The sequence below is a fragment of the Bubalus kerabau genome, chromosome 23 (genome assembly GCF_029407905.1).
Source record: "Bubalus kerabau isolate K-KA32 ecotype Philippines breed swamp buffalo chromosome 23, PCC_UOA_SB_1v2, whole genome shotgun sequence".
In the NCBI taxonomy this organism is placed as follows: Eukaryota; Metazoa; Chordata; class Mammalia; order Artiodactyla; family Bovidae; genus Bubalus; species Bubalus kerabau.
The window spans coordinates 20,159,924-20,179,591 of NC_073646.1; the positions used below are offsets into that span (position 1 = coordinate 20,159,924).

A 19,668-nucleotide genomic window follows, 5' to 3' on the forward strand; every position below is an offset into this window, starting at 1 on the left:
AAACAATATTGTTCTTTGGGGTCTTGCTTTTAAATTTCTAATAGGTAGAACCAGACAGGCATTTATTCCAGGACAGCAGGCAACTCATCTGGGGGCAAGTTTGCTCCCAGAGGACATTTGGTAATGGCTAATATGCAGAGTACATCATGAGAAACACTGGGCTGGAAGAAGCACAAGCTGGAATCAAGATTGCCGGGAGAAATATCAATAACCTCAGATATGCAGATGACACCACCCTTATGGCAGAAAGTGAAGAGGAACTAAAAAGCCTCTTGATGAAGGTGAAAGTGGAGAGTGAAAAAGTTGGCTTAAAGCTCAACATTCAGAAAATGAAGATCATGGCATCCGGTCCCATCACTTCATGGGAAATAGATGGGGAAACAGTGGAAACAGTGTCAGACTTTATTTTTGGGGGCTCCAAAATCACTGCAGATGGTGACTGCAGCCATAAAATTAAAAGACACTTACTCCTTGGAAAGAAAGTTATGACCAACCTAGATAGCATATTGAAAAGCAGAGACATTACTTTGCCAACGAAGGTTCTTCTAGTCAAGGCTATGGTTTTTCCTGCGGTCATGTATGGATGTGAGAGTTGGACTGTGAAGAAAGCTGAGTGCCGAAGAATTGATGCTTTTGAACTGTGGCGTTGGAGAAGACTCTTGAGAGTCCCTTGGACTGCAAGGAGATCCAACCAGTCCATTCTAAAGGAGATCAGCCCTGGGATTTCTTTGGAAGGAATGATGCTAAAGCTGAAACTCCAATACTTTGGCCACCTCATGCGAAGAGTTGATTCATTGGAAAAGACTCTGATGCTGGGAGGGATTGGGGGCAGGAGGAGAAGGGGACGACAGAGGATGAGATGGCTGGATGGCATCACTGACTCGATGGACGTGAGTCTGAGTGAACTCCAGGAGTTGGTGATGGACAGGAAGGCCTGGCGTGCTGCAATTCATGGGGTTGCAAAGAGTTGGACACGACTGAGCGACTGATCTGATCTGATCTGATCTGAAAGGCATGAATACACTGAGAACTATTGCTACTGGCACCTAGTAAGCTGAGGCCAAGGGTGCTGTTAAACATTCTATAATGCACAATGAGGAATTACTCCAAAATAGAAATACCACTAAGTGAGAAATCCCAATGTATATGAGGCACTTAGGACAATATTTTGCATTGAATATGTTTCCAGTAGTACTGAAGTTAAGAAATGCAGGTCTACGGCTAAATCTGGCTCAGTATTAACACAAAATCCTTATAGTCTACTATGACCTATAAATTATGTGGTTTTACTCTTTGGGGTAAACAAGAAATATTTCTAGGCAAATGTGAGCTCTAGATATTTTTCTCTCTAAATCCCTAAAATGGTTCTTTTCACTACCCTGGGACATTCCTCACACATATATGCTGGTGAATACTCAGAAGTCTTCTGTAAGAGCGCCTTCCAAAGATCGCTGGAAATCTGTCTCTGATTAACCCTGTTATTTGGCTGTGCAAACTTCAGCCACTTTGTCTTCCCTGGATTCCCAGCCCTATCTTCTCCTGTCAGGGACGTTGCTGGGTTCTCACTCCAGTTAGCCGGGCAACTAGTTAGCAACGAGCTGGATGAGCATAGGGCTTATCTCAATGTTTCTCTCCTCTAAGGGATTACTGTCCTTTATTGCCAGGTCTTGGAAATCAAGGTGTCTTAAAAATTAACTGTCACTTTACATCAATCATTTTTATTTTTAATTGAAATGTAATTGATATATAACATTTGTATTTGTTTTAGGTATACAACATAATGATTTAATATATGCATGCCTTGTGAAATGATTACCACAATAAATTTAGGTAATATCCATCACCACATATTAATACAATGTGTGTGTGTGTGGTGAGAACTTTTTGAGACTGCTTTCTTAGCAACTCTCAATATACAATACTGTATTGTTAACTGTTATCATTGTGCTATGCATTAATTCCCAGAACATATTTATCTTGTAACTGGAAATTTGTAACTGTTAACCACCTTCATCCATCCCCCACCACAAACCTCTGGCAAACACCAATCTGTTCTTGACATTTAATATAAGATTTTTTCTTAGATTTCACATGCAAGTGATATCATACAGTGTTTAATTTTCTCTACCTGACTCATTTCCCTAGGCATAACACCCTCAAAGCCCATTCATGTTGTTGTAAATGCAAGAGTTCCTTCTTTTCTATGGCTGTATTATTCCATATTCTCTCTCTCTCTCTTGTTGTTTCTAGCTGGAGGGTAAATCTGGTCTCATTTGCCCCATCTAGCTCAGAAGGGGAAGCACTCCGTTTCTCTGAATGTTTTGTTTTGTATTAGATACCTTGTACGAGGGAACAGTAGAGACAGTGTCCTCCTGTCTAGTTGTTGCCTTAGCTGCTACTTTGTTGTTGTGTACTCACTAAGTTGTGTTTGACTCTTTTGCGACCCCATAGACTGTAGCCCACCAGTCTCCTCCGTCCACGGGATTTCCCAGGCAAGAATACTGGATTGGGTTGCCATTTCCTTCTCCAGGGGATCTTCCCAACCCAGGGATGGAACCCACATCTCCTGCATTGGCAGGCAGATTCTTTACCACTGAGTCACCAGGGAAGCCCGGCTGCTATTTTGGTCAGTTTCAATTCCTTACTGGTTGAAAATACAGGCGCTGAATTCCAAATTATTTCTGTTTTAAAATATCATGGCTATTATAGTGCACGTTTAATAAAAACCAAAATGGACATGGAAAACATGACTCTCCGTCATAAATCCCTGGGTTACTCACTCAGATGCAAAATCTTTTAAGATTTAGTGTATTTTTCTCCTCCTTTTTCTTTCTCTCAGTGTGTGCATGTGGACACTACACATCTCCACATTAAAGTTTGCCTACCTGTGAGTTTTTGGTGTCATGTAAATTACTTCACTGTCAACTTTCTCGTTTTGATTTTTTGTTGAAACTTGCTTCAAAGGACTATTTTGTCACCGATTCTTAGTAAATCTGTTATTTTAAAGTTTTCCAATCTCTTAATTAATACTTTATTTCCTTATATGGTTCCTTTGCATAATAAAATGTACCTTAATTCATTGCAAGGACATTGGAAAGCAATCAAATATAGTAGGAAACATCTGTTTTTAATCACCTCTGGAAACTAGTACCACTAATTTTGCTTTGTTAAATAGCCGTTTAATTTAAAACTATCATCTTGTAACGAAATTTTGATCTGCCTTTGTTAAAACTTGAAATATCAAATGTCTGTATCCATTGACTTCTGATGAATTATAGTTTATGAAATTCATTGCTAAAACTGTGAACTCTTTCTTGCTCATAGTTTTATTCAAATTTTAGTATTCATAAATGAGGACACTGAGGCAGAGAGAGGTAAAGGAGCTGGCTTAAGGTCTTTTTATTGCCAAGTGGCAAGTCAGGATTCAAACACAGGGAGTCTGTCTCCAGTCTGTGCTTGTCCAGGGAAAAGTAGCCTCTGAAATAAGGAGAAGCAGCATGATAGAACAGGAGGAGCACAGAGCAGGGAGTCTGCTGCTGTATAAATTTGTAAAAGCAACTTACCCTCTCTGGGTCTGGTTTTCTGATCTGTAAAATTGGAGGGGTTTGGTTTAAATTAGAGATTTGCAAACTTTTCCTGTATAAGACAGTATAATATTTTAGGTTCTGCAGACCATTTCACAACTATCAACTTTACTGTTGTAGGATGAAAGCAGCCACAGACAATACAGAAGTGAATGAGAATGGCTATGTGTCAACAAAACTTTATTTACAAAAATTATGAGGCAGACTGGATTTGGCCCATGGGCTGTAGTTTTCCCTGCTCTCATCTATAATAATATTAAAAGTTATTTACTTTCTTCCAATATGTCCTGAGGCAGAACATCATAACGAGAAAAGTAATCCTAGATTTTATGTTTTAAATTTCTAATTAACTGTTTCTTAGATTAGAACCATAACTGGTAAATTACTCAAAATTCCAGTTTGGAAATCACAGCATTGTCATTCACTAGGTTAAATGACTGTGATCGGGTCATTTGACTATTCTGAGACTTGGTTTCTTTGCAGGATGACAATGATGATATTTAACCTGTGTAAGTTTTTGTGGGGATTAAGTCAGATAATATTTGTGAGTGTATTTTGAAAATATCACTTTCACAGTATTTGTTCTGTGTTGACTCTCCCACAGGAGTACCAGTTCATGATAGGGCTCAGTAATGGTATGCTCTGGGCATCTTATTTTGTCACGTTCCTTCTGATGTTTTTAATTATCGTCTGTATACTGTGCGTGGTTTTATTTGTCAAGGCAAGTATCTGTTTGAATGCATCACGCTGCAGCAACACTTTGAGAGGGATAAAATAATTGTGGGTGGGACCTGCATGGGTTTTAGGTTGCAAAAGAATTGATGTGTTTATCATTGACCCTCTGGGGATTTCAGAAGCTGCCCAGTCTATCAGCAGATACAAACCATTGATCCTTTCTGTGGGAAATGAGTTATTTAGTTAAATTTTGCCATTTCACTTGGGGGTACGGAAATGTTTTAAGGCTGTTTTATTTCACCTCCTTGTTTTCCTGTGACACCACTTCCAGTGTGACTAAACTGGCTTCACAATTGTCTTGTAGATTGTACCTGTAGTTGTCCTCCAAAACAGCGACCCGTCCCTCATCTTTGTCTTTTTCCTGTGTTTTGTCGTGGCCACCATAACCTTCGGCTTTCTGATTACCACATTCTTCAATAAAAGTGAGTACAAGGCTCCTTCTGTGAAACATTTTAACTGTTTCAATTGACTGAAAGAGGATTTTATATGGTAGTTTCTTCTAAGTTTTAGTTGCCACTTCATATAGAGCCTCTGCTTGCATTCTAAATTTGCCTAAAAATATACATCATATAAACGTGAAATGATTTGAGAGGAAGGGCAAAAATTAGTGAAAATTACTATATTAATAGCATAGGATGCACGGGAAAAGAGAATAAAAATCAACATAAGATCACATGCGACAAGAGGATATAAACTAAAATACGGTCATGTGAAAGCATTTATTTATTCATCACTCACTCAGTGAAGTCTTTGGATCACTTATCACATACCTGGAACATTATCAAATAATACTGAAGGGAAAAAAAAATGAGAATTTTCTGCCCTGTTCTCACTTAAAAGAGGGATGTGTGACTGAACAAATTCAAACTGGCCTAGTTAGGGAATTTGTAGAATTGCTTCTCCTGTGGTCATTTTCTATTATTTAGTTTAAAAATAAGTAAATTCTGTTTTTCAGAAAACAAACCTTCACCATGTTTTGGCTTTTATATCTATCTTATATGCTAAACAATTAAAATATTGCCTTCTTTCAACCATATAGGGCACAAGTACCATGAAGCAAATGTTTTATGGTAGAGAAATTTGTATTTTTATGGTTTTCAGCAGCAGCACTGCTGTTGGCTTGTTCTTACAAAATAGAGCAAAATAACTATCCTCTACCACAGAGCACAGGAGAGCTGTGAGTGGAGAGAATTATGTCAAAGTAAGCCTGGAGATATTGGCAGTGGCTTAGTCACTGAGTCGTCTCTGACTCTTGCCACCCCACACTCTGTAGCCTGCCAGGAGTCTCTGTCCATGGGATTCCCCAGGCAGGAATTCTGGTGTGTGTTGCTTGAAGGTGATATGCCAAAGAGTAACATACAGTAGGCAAATGTCAGTGAATGACTTACTTGCCTAAAACAAGTATATCCCTGGATCGGAAAGATCCCCTGGAGAAGGAAATGGTGAGCCATTCCAGTACTCTTGCCTGGGGAATTCCGTGGACAGAGGAGCCGGGCAGACTAGAGTCCATGGGATCGCAAAGAGTCAGACACGACTGAGCAACTAGCTTTCACTTTTCATGATACAAACACCCAGATGACTCTCTTTGATGATTTTGTTGTCAGTCTTTTTAATGTATTTTTATAAAATATAATAAGTAAAATTCTGAAATATAAGACTGAGAGTATTTAGAAAGCAACTAAAGCTTTTCCGTTTCAAAAATTCCAAAATAAATGGTAATTAGGTAGGTATATTCTTATGATGTGATGAGGGATGTTGTACTTCTAGAGGTTATTAAGCTAAGTGGTCATAAATAAAAAATAAAAAGGCAAGATTTTATAAATGTAAGGATCAATTCTTCTTTAAATAAGTAAATATCCACATCATTGTATAAGAAAGAGCAAATTCCAGAAAAGTTCCTTCCTCATGCTACTCATCCATTCATTCAAGCAAGCAAGCAAAATATTTATTAAACAACTACTCTCTGTTAAGCACTGCTTAAATGCTGATGATACGGTAGTGAACAACACTGGTAACACGGTGGTGAACAAGGCAGACAATTTCTCTTCTAGAGTTTACATTTTAGAGCTCTTTTGTAGTAAAATAGGGGTATTTCTACTACAAGATTTTGTATGTTATGTACTGACCATGTTTTCCATCTTACCTTTCAGCTTCATTGGCTGTTTCTATTGGAGGTTTCCTCTTTTTCCTTACCTTCTTTCCATTTGTAGTGGTCATCACCATGTATGGAATGTTGAGCCACACGGGGAAGCTGGCTTCCTGTCTCCTTTCAAATATTGCAGTAGCTTTGGGGATTACTACTATAAGCAAGTTGGAAATAAAGGGTGGGTTTTTTTCTTTATAAAAATTTTACTTTGATGATTTGATTCCTAGGAAGAAATTGTAGGTGATGTGGGATTGGCAGTATAGTAAGTGGAAAAGTGGGTAAAAGGAAACTTTAGTGTCTCTTAAATATTTTTCCTGGTGTGTACTATTTTTATCATAAAAATTATATTTATATACTATATATGTATACAGTATATATAAATTTATACATGAAATATGTACATGTAAATGTATATACAAATGTTTATTTGTTTGTTTTCATGCCTTTATATCAGTGACCTATCTGGGGGAAAATTTTTCTACCTAGGGAATGTTGACAGTGTTTAGGGATATTTCTGGTTTCTAATTGTCATAACTGGTGGAGGAGTGCTACTGATATCTAGTGGGTAGCAGTCAGAGACGCTATTAAACATCCCACAAAGTACAGGACTGCTGCTGATATAATTACCTAGCTCCAAATGTCAATAGCACCAAAGCTGAAGACATTCTGTTCAATATCCATATATTAAAATATATGAGTTCACACTGTTACATCTAGTTTCAATTTAATATCAATTTCCTGGCAGTCCAGTAGTATGGACTCTGCATTTTCACTGCTGAGGGCCTGATTCAATACCTAGCTGGGGAACTAACACCCCACAAGTCATGCAGTTCTTCCTACCAAAATAAGTTCTTCCTACCTTTTTCAATTTTCTTTTATTTATTTCCCTTTCCAACCATGAGAAATCTGACCCCCACCATTGTCAGAATAACTATTAAGTTGCTTAATTTTGCAATACTCATAAATGCTTACAGAAATGTTGATCTACTCCACTGTAAAGAACTAACATTTTAAGTATGGTGATTGCTTGCAAATCTTTTTACATTTAATCTGAGTCTAGGTAGTCAAAGTACTGCGTTCAAAAATTATTTAGATTAGTATTTCTTATTACTTTCAGTGGCTCAGTTGTGTCTGACTCTTTGCAACCCCATGTACTATAGCCCACCAGACTCCTCTGTTCATGGGATTCTCCAGGCAAGAATCCTGGAGTGGGTTACCATTTTCTCCTCCAGGTGACCTTCCCGACCCATGGATTGAACCTGGGTCTCCTACATTGCAGGCAGATTCTTTACCATCTGAGTTACCAAGGAAGTATTACTTTTAGTGTGGTTATGTTATTCTTTTGAAATATGGATAAGTACATCTGTTTCTGCCAAATTTTTAATCTCACCATCATTGCTTATTTAATATAAATTTCTAAATATGTAGATATTAACAGAGATGTTTAAAAGTAAAATCCTAGAAAATAAAGTATACTACTACTACTACTAAGTCGCGTCAGTCGTGTCCGACTCTGTGCGACCCCATAGACGGCAGCCCACCAGACTCCTCCATCCCTGGGATTCTCCAGGCAAGAACACTGGAGTGGGTTGCCATTTCCTTCTCCAAAAATAAAGTATACTCAGATAAAAATCATTCCCGCCCCATACCAGTACTTTGCTCCCTTGTAGGTAAGTCTTATTTATTTCTGTTTTATCTTCTCTGTGATTTATATTCTAAGAAGATTAACAATACTGTATATTTTCATATTTATCTCACTGTTAAGTAAAATTATTGGTGTAATGTATACACATTTACAATGTGCTTTTTTTCAGCCAACAATATATTCTAGAAATCGTTCCCTATGAATACAGATATATTTATTGTTTTTTACAGATACATTGTGTGGATGTGGCATAGTTCATTCAAACAATCAACTATGCATGAACATTTAGGAGATTTACAATATTTTTAAAAATTTATTTATTTTAATTGGAGGAAAGTTACAATATTGTGATGATTTTTGCCATACATCAACATGAGTCAGCCATGCGTATACGTGTGTCTCCCTATTCTGAACCCCCTCCCAATTCCCTCCCCAATCTATCCATCTGAGTAGTTGCAGAGCTCTGGCTTTGGGTATCCTGCCTCATGCATTGAACGTCTTTGGTCATCTATTTTACATACAGCAAAATACATGTTTCAATGCTATTCTCCCAAATTATCCCACCCTCACCTTCTCCCACTGAGATCAAGAGTCTGTTCTTTATATTTGTATCTGCTTTGCTGCTCTGCACATTGGGTCATTGGTACCATCTTTATAAATTCCATATATATGCATTAATATACAGTATTTGTATTTCTCTTTCTGACTTGCTTCACTCTGTATAACAGGCTACAGTTTCATCAACCTCATTAGAACTGACTCAAATGTGTTCTTTTTTATAGCTGAGTAATATTTCACTGTGTATATGTACCACAACTTCCTTATCCATTCATCTGCCAATGGACATCTAGGTTGCTTCCATGTCCTAGTTATTGTAAATAGTGCTGCAATAAACATTGGGGTACATGTGTCTCTTTCACTTCTGGTTTCCTCAAGGTGTCTGCCCAGCAGTGAGATTGCTAGGTCATATTACAGTTCTAGTCCCAGTTTTTAAAGGAATCTCCACACTTTTCTCCATAGTGGCTGTACTAGTTTGCATTCCCACCAACAGTGCAAGAGGGTTCCCTTTTCTCAACACCTTCTCCAGCATTTATTGTTTGTAGACTCTGATGATGGCCATTCTGACCAGCATAAGATGATATCTCATTGTGGTTCTGATTTGGATTTCTCTAAAAATGAGTGAAGTTGAGCATCTTTTCATGTGTTTATTAGCCATCTGTGTGTCTTCTTTGGAGAAATGTCTGTTTAGTTCTTTTGCCAATTTTTGATTGGGTGGTTTATTTTTCTAATATTGAGCTTCATGAGCTGCTTGTATATTCTGGAAATTAATTCTTTGTTATTTGTTTCATTTGCTATTATTTTCTCCCATTCTGAACTCATTCTATGAGGCCACCATCATCCTGATACCAAAACCAAAGATGCCACACACACACAAAAAACTGTACAGCAATATCATTGATGAACATAGATGCAAAAATCCTCAACAAAATTCTAGCAAACAGAATCCAACAACATATTAAAAAGACTATACATCATGATCAAGTGTGCTTTATTCCAGAGATGCAAAGATTCTTCAGTATTCATAAATCAATCAACATGATACACCATATTAACAAATTGAAAGATAAAAGCCATATGATTATCTCAATTGATGCAGATAAAGCCTTCGACAAAATTCAACACCCATTTATAATATACCAGAAAGCAGGCAGAGAAGGGACATACCTCAACATAATAAAAGCCACATACGACAGATCCACAGCAAACATTATCCTCAATGGCGAAAAACTGAAAGCATTTCCTCTACAATCAAGAACAAGACAAGGGTATCCACTCTCACCACTACTATTCAACATAGTTCTGGAAGCCTTAGCCACAGAAATTAGAGAAAAAAAGGAAATAAAAGGAATCCAGATTGGAAAAGAAGAATCTCTTATTGTTTGCAGATGACATGATCCTCTATCTAGAAAACCCTAAAGATGCCACCAGAAAATTATTAGACCTAAACAATGAATATAGTAAAGTTGCAGGATATAAAACTAATACACAGAAATCCCTTGCATTCCTATACACCAACAATGAAAAATATAAAGAAAAACTAAGGAATGAATCCCATTCAACATTGCAATGAAAGGAATAAAATATTTAGGAATAAATTTACCTAAAGGAACAAAAGACCAGAAAACTATAAAACATTGATTATATTACATGAAAAAATCAAAGATGACACAAATAGATGGAAAAATATACCATGTTCATGGATTGGAATAATCAATATAGTGAAAATGAATATAATACCCAAAGCAATCATAGATTCAATGCAAAACCTATCAAACTAACAATGGTATTTTACACAGAACTAGAACAAATTTCACAATTTATATAAAAGCACAAAAGACTCTGAATAGTCAAAGCAATCTTGAGAAATAAAAATGGAACTAGAGGAATTAACCTTCCTGACTTCAGACTATACTATAAAGCTACAGTCATCAAGACAGTATGTTGCTGGCAGAAAGACAGAAATATAGATCAGTGGAACAAAATCGAAAGCCCAGAGATAAATCCACTCACCTATGGACACCTTATATTTGAAAGGAGGCAAAAATATATAATGGAGAAAAGACAGTCTCTTCAACAAGTGGGGCTGGGAAAACTGGTCAACTATATGTGAAAGAATGAAACTAGAGCACTTTCTAATACCATACACAAAAATAAACTCAAAATGGATTAAATACCTAAATGCAAGACCAGAAAATATAAAACTTCTCAGAGGAAGTGCATAAGCAGACCACTCTCTGACATAAATCACAGCAAGATCCTCTATGACCACCTCCCAGAGTAATGGAAATAAAAACAAAAACAAATAGGACCTAATTAAAATATTTTGTACAATGAAGAAACTTTAAGCAAGGTGAAAAGACAACCCTCAGAATGGGAGAAAATTATAGCAAAGACTTAATCTCCAAACTATACAAGGAGCTCAAGCAGCTCAATACCAGAAAAACAAACAACCCAGTCAAGACATGAGCAAAAGAACTAAACAAACATTTCTCCAAAGAAGATATACAGATAGCTAACAAACACATGAAAAGAGGCTCAACATCTCATCATTAGAGAAATGTAATTAAAAACTGCAATGAGGTATCATCTCACACGAATCAGAATGGCCATCATCAAAAAGTCTATAAACAAGAAATGCTGGAGAGGGTGTGCAGAAAGGGGGACCCTCTAACATTGTTGGTGGGAATGCAAACTGGTACAGCCACTGTGGAGAACAGTGTGAAGATTCCTTAAAAAACCGGGAATAGAACTGCCATACAACCCAGTAATTCCACTGCTGGGCATACACCCTGAGGAAACCAGAATTGAAAGAGACACATGTACCCCAGTGGTCATTGCAGCACTATTTACAATAGCTAGGGCATGGAAGCAACCTAGATGTCCATTGGCAATGGGTGGATAAGGAAGTTGTGGTACATATACACAGTGGACTATTACTCAGCTGTAAAAAGCAATGCATTTTCAGCTCTAATGAGGTGATGAACCTGGGGCCTATTGCTTTTTCAATGATCCAGCGGATGTTGGAACAGTTTTAGATTTATAAAAAATTGAACAGAGAGTACTAAGAGTTCCTGTATAGCCTTCAACAGAGTTTCCTTAATCATTATTTTTATGTTGAAGTATAGTTGATTTACAATATTATAGGTTTTCAGGTGTACGACACAGTGATTCAATATTTTTATAGATTATATTCCATTCCAAGATTTTATAAAATAGTGGCTATATTCACTGTGCTATTTGATGTATCCTGGTAGCTTATCTATTTTATACATAATAGTTTGTACCTCTTAAACCTCAATCCCTTATTCCTCTATCCCCTTCCTTCTCCCCACTGGTAACCACAGGTTTTTTCTCTTTAAGCCTGTTTCTGTTTTTGTATACTCATTAGATTGTTTTTATATTCCATATATAAATGATAACATACAGCATTTGTCTTTCTGACTTATTTCATTATGTATAATACCCTTCAGTCCATCCTGTTGTAGCAAATGGTCAAATTTCATTCTTTTTATGGCTACTATTTTATTGCATGTATCAATATGTGTACCATTCTTTATCTATTCATCTTTAATGGATACTTAGGAGAAGGCAATGGCACCCCACTCCAGTACTCTTGCCTGGAAAATCCCATGGATGGAGGAGCCTGGTGGGCTGCAGTCCATGGGGTCGCTAAGAGTCGGACACCACTAGGCGACTTCACTTTCACTTTTCATTTTCATGCATTGGAAAAGGAAATGGCAACCCACTCCAGTGTTCTTGCCTGGAGAGTCCCAGGGATGGGGGAGCCTGGTGGGCTGCCGTCTATGGGGTCACACAGAGTTGGACATGACTGAAGCGACTTAGCATAGCATAGCATAGCATAGGTTGCTTCCATATCTTGGCTATTGTAAATAATGCTGCTACAAACATTGGGGCATGTGTATCTTTTCAAATTAGCATTTTTGTTTTCTTTGGCTATATATTCATAAGTGGCATTGATGGATCATGTGGTAGTTCTCATTTTAGTTTTTTGAGGAACCTCCATACTGCTTTCCATGCAGGTGTACCAATTTACATTGCCACCAACAGTGTACTGAAATTCCCTTTTCACCATATCCTCACCAATATTTGTTATTTGTAGTCTAGCTGTGGCCTTTTCTTTTCCACCTTGAGAACTTTCTTTAACATCTGTTATACAGTTGGTTTGATAATGCTGAATTATTTTAGGTTTTGTTTGTAAAGATCTGATTTCTCCATCAAATATGAATAAGAGCCTTGTTGGCAAGAGGATTCTTGATAGTAGGTTTTTCACTTTCATTGCTGCTTTTTGATTTGTAATAATCTATGATTTTATTTGCCTTTAACAGTAGACAAAACTGTTAACTCATAACTCACAAGCCATTTGGACAGAAAACACCATGTTCAAATGCATCATTTTCTAGTCTTTGTCACCATCTTCCAGCATTCTATTCTGACAGTTAAATTGAAATGTGCTTTCCATTCCATAGAACATTTTAAGCATGAATTTTTAAATTTTCTTACAAAAAAATCTACAAAAGTATATAATAGCAAATATTAGCTGTATTTAAAATTATTGTTGCTTTTATTATTTTTAGCATTCTTCTTAAAGAGATAAGGAAACTGAATGGTTAAGTGAATTGTTTAATATTCCTCAGTTTATAAGAGGAACAGAACACAGTGTTGAATCTACATCCTTTGTTTTAAACATTCAAAATATACTAGTTGGCTATGAAATTGGGGTTAAATGAAATAATAGCACAATACTCATTACGTTGTGTAACTCTTGTCTTCTGGAAAACTGTAATCTATGTTTCTCAGTGCCACTGTTGATCTAGATAAAGCACATACACTGACTTCAGAAACACTGAAGAAAAACAGGCACAGACAGTAGGCAATAAAATGCATATGTGCTAATGCAAAAAGAAATATTTGGAACAATTACAAGCTAAATTTATTATATAATTATTAATCATATAAAGTTTTCACTTTCTAAACAGTGGAATCTTCAAGTAAGATTCAAACTTCAGATCATTTGTGAGAAGGTCAAATACTAGTTAAAGTGAAGCGAATTAGGAGTAGTGGAGTTGTGCTCTTAGGCTAGATGTTTGCTGCCTTGGATAAGTTCAAGCCACTATAGACTAATTCCTTCATTTAAAAAATTTGTTTATTTAATATATTTATTTTAGTTGGAGGCTAATTACTTTACAATATTGTAGTTCTTTTTGACATACATTGACATGAATCATGCTCAAAATTTTCCAAGCCAGGCTTCAGCAGTATGTGAACCGTGAACTTGCAGATGTTCAAGCTGGTTTTAGAAAAGGCAGAGGAAACAGAGATCAAATTGCCAACATCCACTGGATCATGGAAAAAGCAAAAGAGTTCCAGAAAAACATCTATTTCTGCTTTATTGACTATGCCAAAGCCTTTGACTGTGTGGATCATAATAAACTGTGGAAAATTCTGGAAGAGATGAAAATACCAGACCACCTGACCTGCCTCTTGAGAAACCTGTATGCAGGTCAGGAAGCAACAGTTAGAATTGGACATGGAACAACAGACTGGTTCCAAATAGGAAAAGGAGTACATCAAGGCTATATATTGTTACCCCGCTTATTTAACTTATATGCAGAGTACATCATGAGAAACGCTGGGCTGGAGGAAGCACAAACTGAAATCAAGATTGCCAGGAGAAATATCAATAATCTCAAATATGCAGATGACACCACCCTTATCGCAGAACGTGAAGAACTAAAGAGCCTCTTAATGAAAGTGAAAGAGAAGAGTGAAAAAGTTGGCTTAAAGCTCAAGATTCGTAAAACTAAGATCATGGCATCTGGTCCCATCACTTCATGGGAAATAGATGGGGAAACAGTGGAAACAGTGGCAACAGTGGCTGACTTTATTTTTCTGTGCTCCAAAATCACTGCAAATGGTGATTGCAGCCATGAAATTAAAAGATGCTTACTCCTTGGAAGGAAAGTTATGACCAACCTAGATAGCATATTCAAAAGCAGAGACATTACTTTGTCAACAAAGGTCCGTCTAGTCGAGGCTATGATTTTTCCAGTGGTCATGTATGGATGTGAGAGTTGGACTATAAAGAAAGCTGAGCGCCGAAGAATTGATGCTTTTGAACTGTGGTGTTGGAGAAAACTCTTGAGAGTCCCTTGGACTGCAAGGAGATCCAACCAGTCCATCCTAAAGGAGATCAGCCCTGGGTGTTCATTGGAAGGACTGATGCTGAAGCTGCAACTCCAATACTTTGGCCACCTGATGTGAAGAACTGACTCATTTGAAAAGACCCTGATGCTGGAAAAGATTGAGGGCAGGAGGAAAAGGAGACGACAGAGGATGAGATGGTTGGATGGCATCACCGACTCAATGGACCTGGGTTTGGGTGGACTCTGGGAGTTGGTGATGGACAGGGAGACCTGGCGTGCTGCAGTTCATGGGGTTGCTAAGAGTTGGACATGACTGAGTGACTGAACTGAACTGAACCTTGATTCCAGGTTGTGATTCACCCATCCTGGCATTTCCCATAATGTAATCTACATATAAGACAAATAAGCAAGGTGGGAAAATATGCAGCCTTGTTGTACTCCTCTCCAATTTTGAACCAGTCAGCTATAAGATTCTAACTGTTGCCTCTTGACCTGCATACAGATTTCTCAAGATGTGGTCTGGTACTCCCACCTCTTTAAGAATTTTCCACAGTTTGTTGTGATCCACGGATCAAAGCTTTAGTATAGTCAGTGAAGCAGAAAGAGATGTTTTTCTGGAATTCCGTTACTTTTTATATGATCCAATGGATTTTGGTTATTTGATCTCTGGCTCCTCTTCCTTTTCTAAACACAGCTTGTATATAGATTGAGATATGGAAGTTCTCAATTAATGTGCTGCTGAAGTCTAGCTTGAAGGATTTTGAGCATAACCTTTAGAGCATGTGAAATGAGCACAATTGTATGGTAGTTTGAACATTCTTTGGCATTGCTCTTCTTTGATACTGGAATGAAAACTGACCTTTTCCAGTCTTGTGGCCACTGCTGACCTTTCCAAATTTGCTGACATATTGAGTGCAACACTTTAACAGCATCAAGAATAATCAATGCTGCTTATCTCCAAAGTTTTGTGACTTTTTTTTTTAAAGTTCAATAAACTTCTCAGAGAATCTATCAGAAATGTATCAGAGAATTAACATTAATACTTCAAGCCCTAATTCCTGAATACCTCTTACTAAATTGTTTAAGCCTCAATTTCCTCAACTGTAAAATTGGGATGACATTACCATTTCACCACTTTAAATATCTCTCTTCTGGCCTTTAGAGTTTGTGCTGAAAAATCATCTGATGTCCTTAAGAATATTCTCTTGTATGTTACTTGTTGCTTTTCCTTGTTGCCTTTAATATTTTCTCCTTGTTTTAATTTTTGTCAACTTGATTACTAAGTGTCTTGGCAAGTTTCCTCCTTGGCATACCCTGTTTGAGACTCTCAGCACTTCCTCATCCTTGAATATTTTCTTTCCCATGTTAGTGAGGTTTTTGACTATTATCTCTTCAAATACTTTCTCAGTCCCTTTCTCTCCCTCTTCTCCTTCTGTTGTTGTTCAGTAACTAAGTCCTATCTGACTGTTTGCGACCCCATGAACTGCAGCACCCTAGGCTTCCCTGTCCTTCACTATCACTTGAAGTTTACTCAAAGTCATGTCCACTGAAGCAGAGATACCATCCAACCATCTCATCCTCTGTCACCCACTTCTCCTCCTGCCCTCAATCTTTCCCAGCATCAGGGTCTTTTCCAGTGAGTTGGCTTTTCACATCAGGTGGCCAAATTATTGGAGCTTCAGCTTCAGCATCAGCTCTTCCAATGAATATCCAGGATTGATTTCCTTCAGAATTGACTGGTTTAATGTCCTTGCTGTCCAAGGAATTTTCAAGTGTCTTCTCCAGCACCACAATTCAAAAGCATCAGTTCCTCAGTACTCAGCTTTCTTTATGGTCCAACTCTCATTTCCTCCTCCAGGGGATCTTCCTAACCCAGGGATCCAAGGCATATCTCCTGCATTGGTAGGCGGATTCTTTACCATTGAGCCACCTGGGAAGATCAGAAAGGTCTTAATGACTTGAATAACTATGATGTTGTGGTCACTCACCTAGGCCAGACATCCTGGAGTGTGAAGTCAAGTGGACCTTAAGCATTGCTACAAACAAAGCTAGTGGAGGTGGTGGAATTCCAGCTGAACTATTTAAAATCCAAAAGATGATGCTGTTAAAGTGCTGTACTCAATATGTCAGCAAATTTGGAAACTCAGGAATGGCCACAGAACTGGAATAGGTCAGTTTTCATTTCAATCCCCCCCCAAAAAAGGGCAATGCCAAAGAATATTCCAACTGCTGTACATTTGCACTCACTTACAGACCAGCAAGGTTATGCCTAAAATCCTTCAAGCTAGGCTTCAGTAGTATGTGCACTGAGAACTTCCAGATGTACAGAGTTTCAAAGAGGCAGAGGAACTAGAGATCAGATTGCCAACATTCATTGGATCTTGAAGGGAGTTTCAAAAAAAACATCTGCTTCTGCTTCATTGGCCACACTAAACCTTGACTGTGTAGATCACAAAAAGCTGTGGAAAATTCTTATAGAGATAGCAATGCCAAACCACCTTACCTGACTCCTGAGAAATCTGTATGCAGGTCAAGAAGCAACAGTTAGAACTGGACATGGAACAACTGATTGGTTCCAAATTGGGAAAGGAGCACGTCAAGTCTGTATATTGTCGCCCTGCTTATTCAACTTCTATGCAAAGAGCATCATGCAAAAATGCCAGGCTGGATGAATCACAATGTGGAATCAAGTTTGCAGGGAGAAATATCAACAACCTCAGACATGCAGATGATACCACTCTAATGGCAGAAAGGGAAAGGAACCTAACAGCCTCTTGATGGAGGTGAAAGAAGAGAATGAAAAGACTGGCTTGAAACTCCATATTAAAAATTATGGCATCCAGTCCCATAGGTTCACTGCAAATAGAAGAGGAGAAAGTGGGAGCAGTGACAGATTTTATTTTGTTGGGCTCTAAAATCACTGCAGATGGTGACTGCAGCCATGAAATTAAAATATGCTTGCTCCTTGGAAGGAAAGCTATGAAATTAAAAACCTAGACAGCATATTGGGCTTCCCAGGTGGCACTAGTGATAAAGAACCCTCCTGCAAATGCAGAAGACATAAGAGATGGCAGTTCAGTCCCTGAGCTGGGAAGATCCCCTGGAGGAGGACATGACAACCCACTCCAGTATTCTTGCCTGGAGAATCCCATGGACAGAGGAGTTTTGTGGGCTACAGTTCAGGGTCACAAAGAGTCAGACAAGACTGAAGCAATTTCACACACACTCAGACAGCATATTAAAAAGCAGAGACATCACTTTGCCGACAAAACTCAGTATAGTCAAAGCTATGGTTTTCCCAGTAGTCATGTACAGATGTGAGAGTTGGACCATAAAGAAGTCTGAGGGCCAAAGAATTGATACTTTTGAATTGTGGTGCTGTGGAAGATTCTTGAGATTCCCTTGGACTAAAAGAAATCAACCTTGAATATTAATTGGAAGGACTGTTGCTGAAGCTGAAGCTCCAATACTTTAGCCACCTGATTTGAATAGCCAACTCATTGCAAAATGCCCTGATGTTGGGGAATATTGAAGGCAAAAGGAGAAAGGGGTTGTGGAGGATAAGATGGTTAGTTAGCATCACTGACTTAATGGGCACGTGTCTGAACAAACTCTGGGAGATAGTTGAGGACAGAGGGGCCTGGAATGCTATATAGTCCATGAGGTCACAAAGAATTGGATATGACTTAGTGACTGAACAACAAAAACAACAGTGACTAATGATACTGAGCATCTTTTCTTGTGGTTGTTGCACAATGGTACAACTTCTTTGGAGAATTATTGCACATTGGTACAACTCCTTTACCCATTTTTAAGTCAGTTGTTTTTTTTTGTTCAGTTGTAAGAATTTTATATATCCTAGATATAAGCCCTTTATTATATATATGATATTTTCATCTATTTTGTAAGTTGTATTTTCACTTTCTTGATAGTACTTTTTCATAGACAAAGGTTTATATTTTTGATCACATTCAATTTATCTCTCTTTTCATTGTTAATGTTTTGGTATTGTCTGTTTGCCAGATTGAAAGTCACGAGTATCTGCCCCTGTGTTTTTTGTAACAGTTTAAAAAAAAATAATTTTAGCTACTAGGTTGAATTTTTCAATCTAAGTTACTTTTTTACATATTGCAAATTGAGTTCAACTTGCATGTGAATATCCAATTATCTCAACAGTACTAGTGGAAAAGAGACTTCGTTCCCAATTTTTCATAGAATCTTGTAAAAAAATAAATTCACCATTACTCACAATTGTATTATATTCTTCTATATGTCTATCCTTTGCTAGTACCACACAATTTGGTAGTTTTGAAATTGAGAAGTATAAGTCTTCTAATCTAGTTCTTTATCAAGACTGTTTTGGCTATTCAAGGTCCTTTGCAATTCTATGTAAATTTTACAGTTTAGCTTTTTTATTTTTGCAAAAAGTGCTATTGACATTTCAAAAATGTTAGAGCTAATAAACAAATTAAACAAAGTTTCCGGATACAAAGCCAATATACAATAATCAGTGGTATATCTACAAATCTGTAGTAAATAATCAAAAAGGAAATGAAAATCATTCCATTTATATTAGAATTAAAAGAATAAAATGCTTATGAATATATTTAAATAAGAAGTACAGCATGCATACTGACTGTTACAAAACATTGCTGAAAGAAAGAAGACATAGGTAAGTAGGAAAACATCCTGTGTTCAGGGATTGGAAGAGTATTTTGTTAATACCTAAAATAGTCTGTAGGTTCAATACAATAGTGAAAGTGTAAGTAAGTTGCTCAGTCATGTTCCATGCTTTGCAACCCCATGGGCTATACAATCCATGGAATTCTCCAG

At 37.4% G+C, this 19,668-nt stretch overlaps 2 protein-coding genes across 3 annotated transcripts in view; one reads left to right on the forward strand and one right to left on the reverse strand.

The window, feature by feature from the left end:
- Positions 1-7,615, reverse strand: part of ZP2 (zona pellucida glycoprotein 2) — a 159,051-nt gene extending 151,436 nt beyond the window's left edge. For both annotated transcript variants that reach the window (XM_055562799.1, XM_055562798.1), the window contains exon 1: positions 7,611-7,615. The gene's annotated coding sequence lies outside the window, so the exon portion shown is untranslated. The remainder of the gene's footprint in view (positions 1-7,610) is intronic.
- LOC129637637 (phospholipid-transporting ATPase ABCA3-like) overlaps positions 1-19,668 on the forward strand; it is a 195,435-nt gene that overhangs the window by 26,153 nt on the left and 149,614 nt on the right. Inside the window, exons 5-7 of the mRNA XM_055561864.1 lie at positions 4,189-4,305; positions 4,624-4,741; positions 6,470-6,643. Coding sequence (XP_055417839.1) covers positions 4,189-4,305; positions 4,624-4,741; positions 6,470-6,643 — 409 coding nt within the window. The remainder of the gene's footprint in view (positions 1-4,188; positions 4,306-4,623; positions 4,742-6,469; positions 6,644-19,668) is intronic.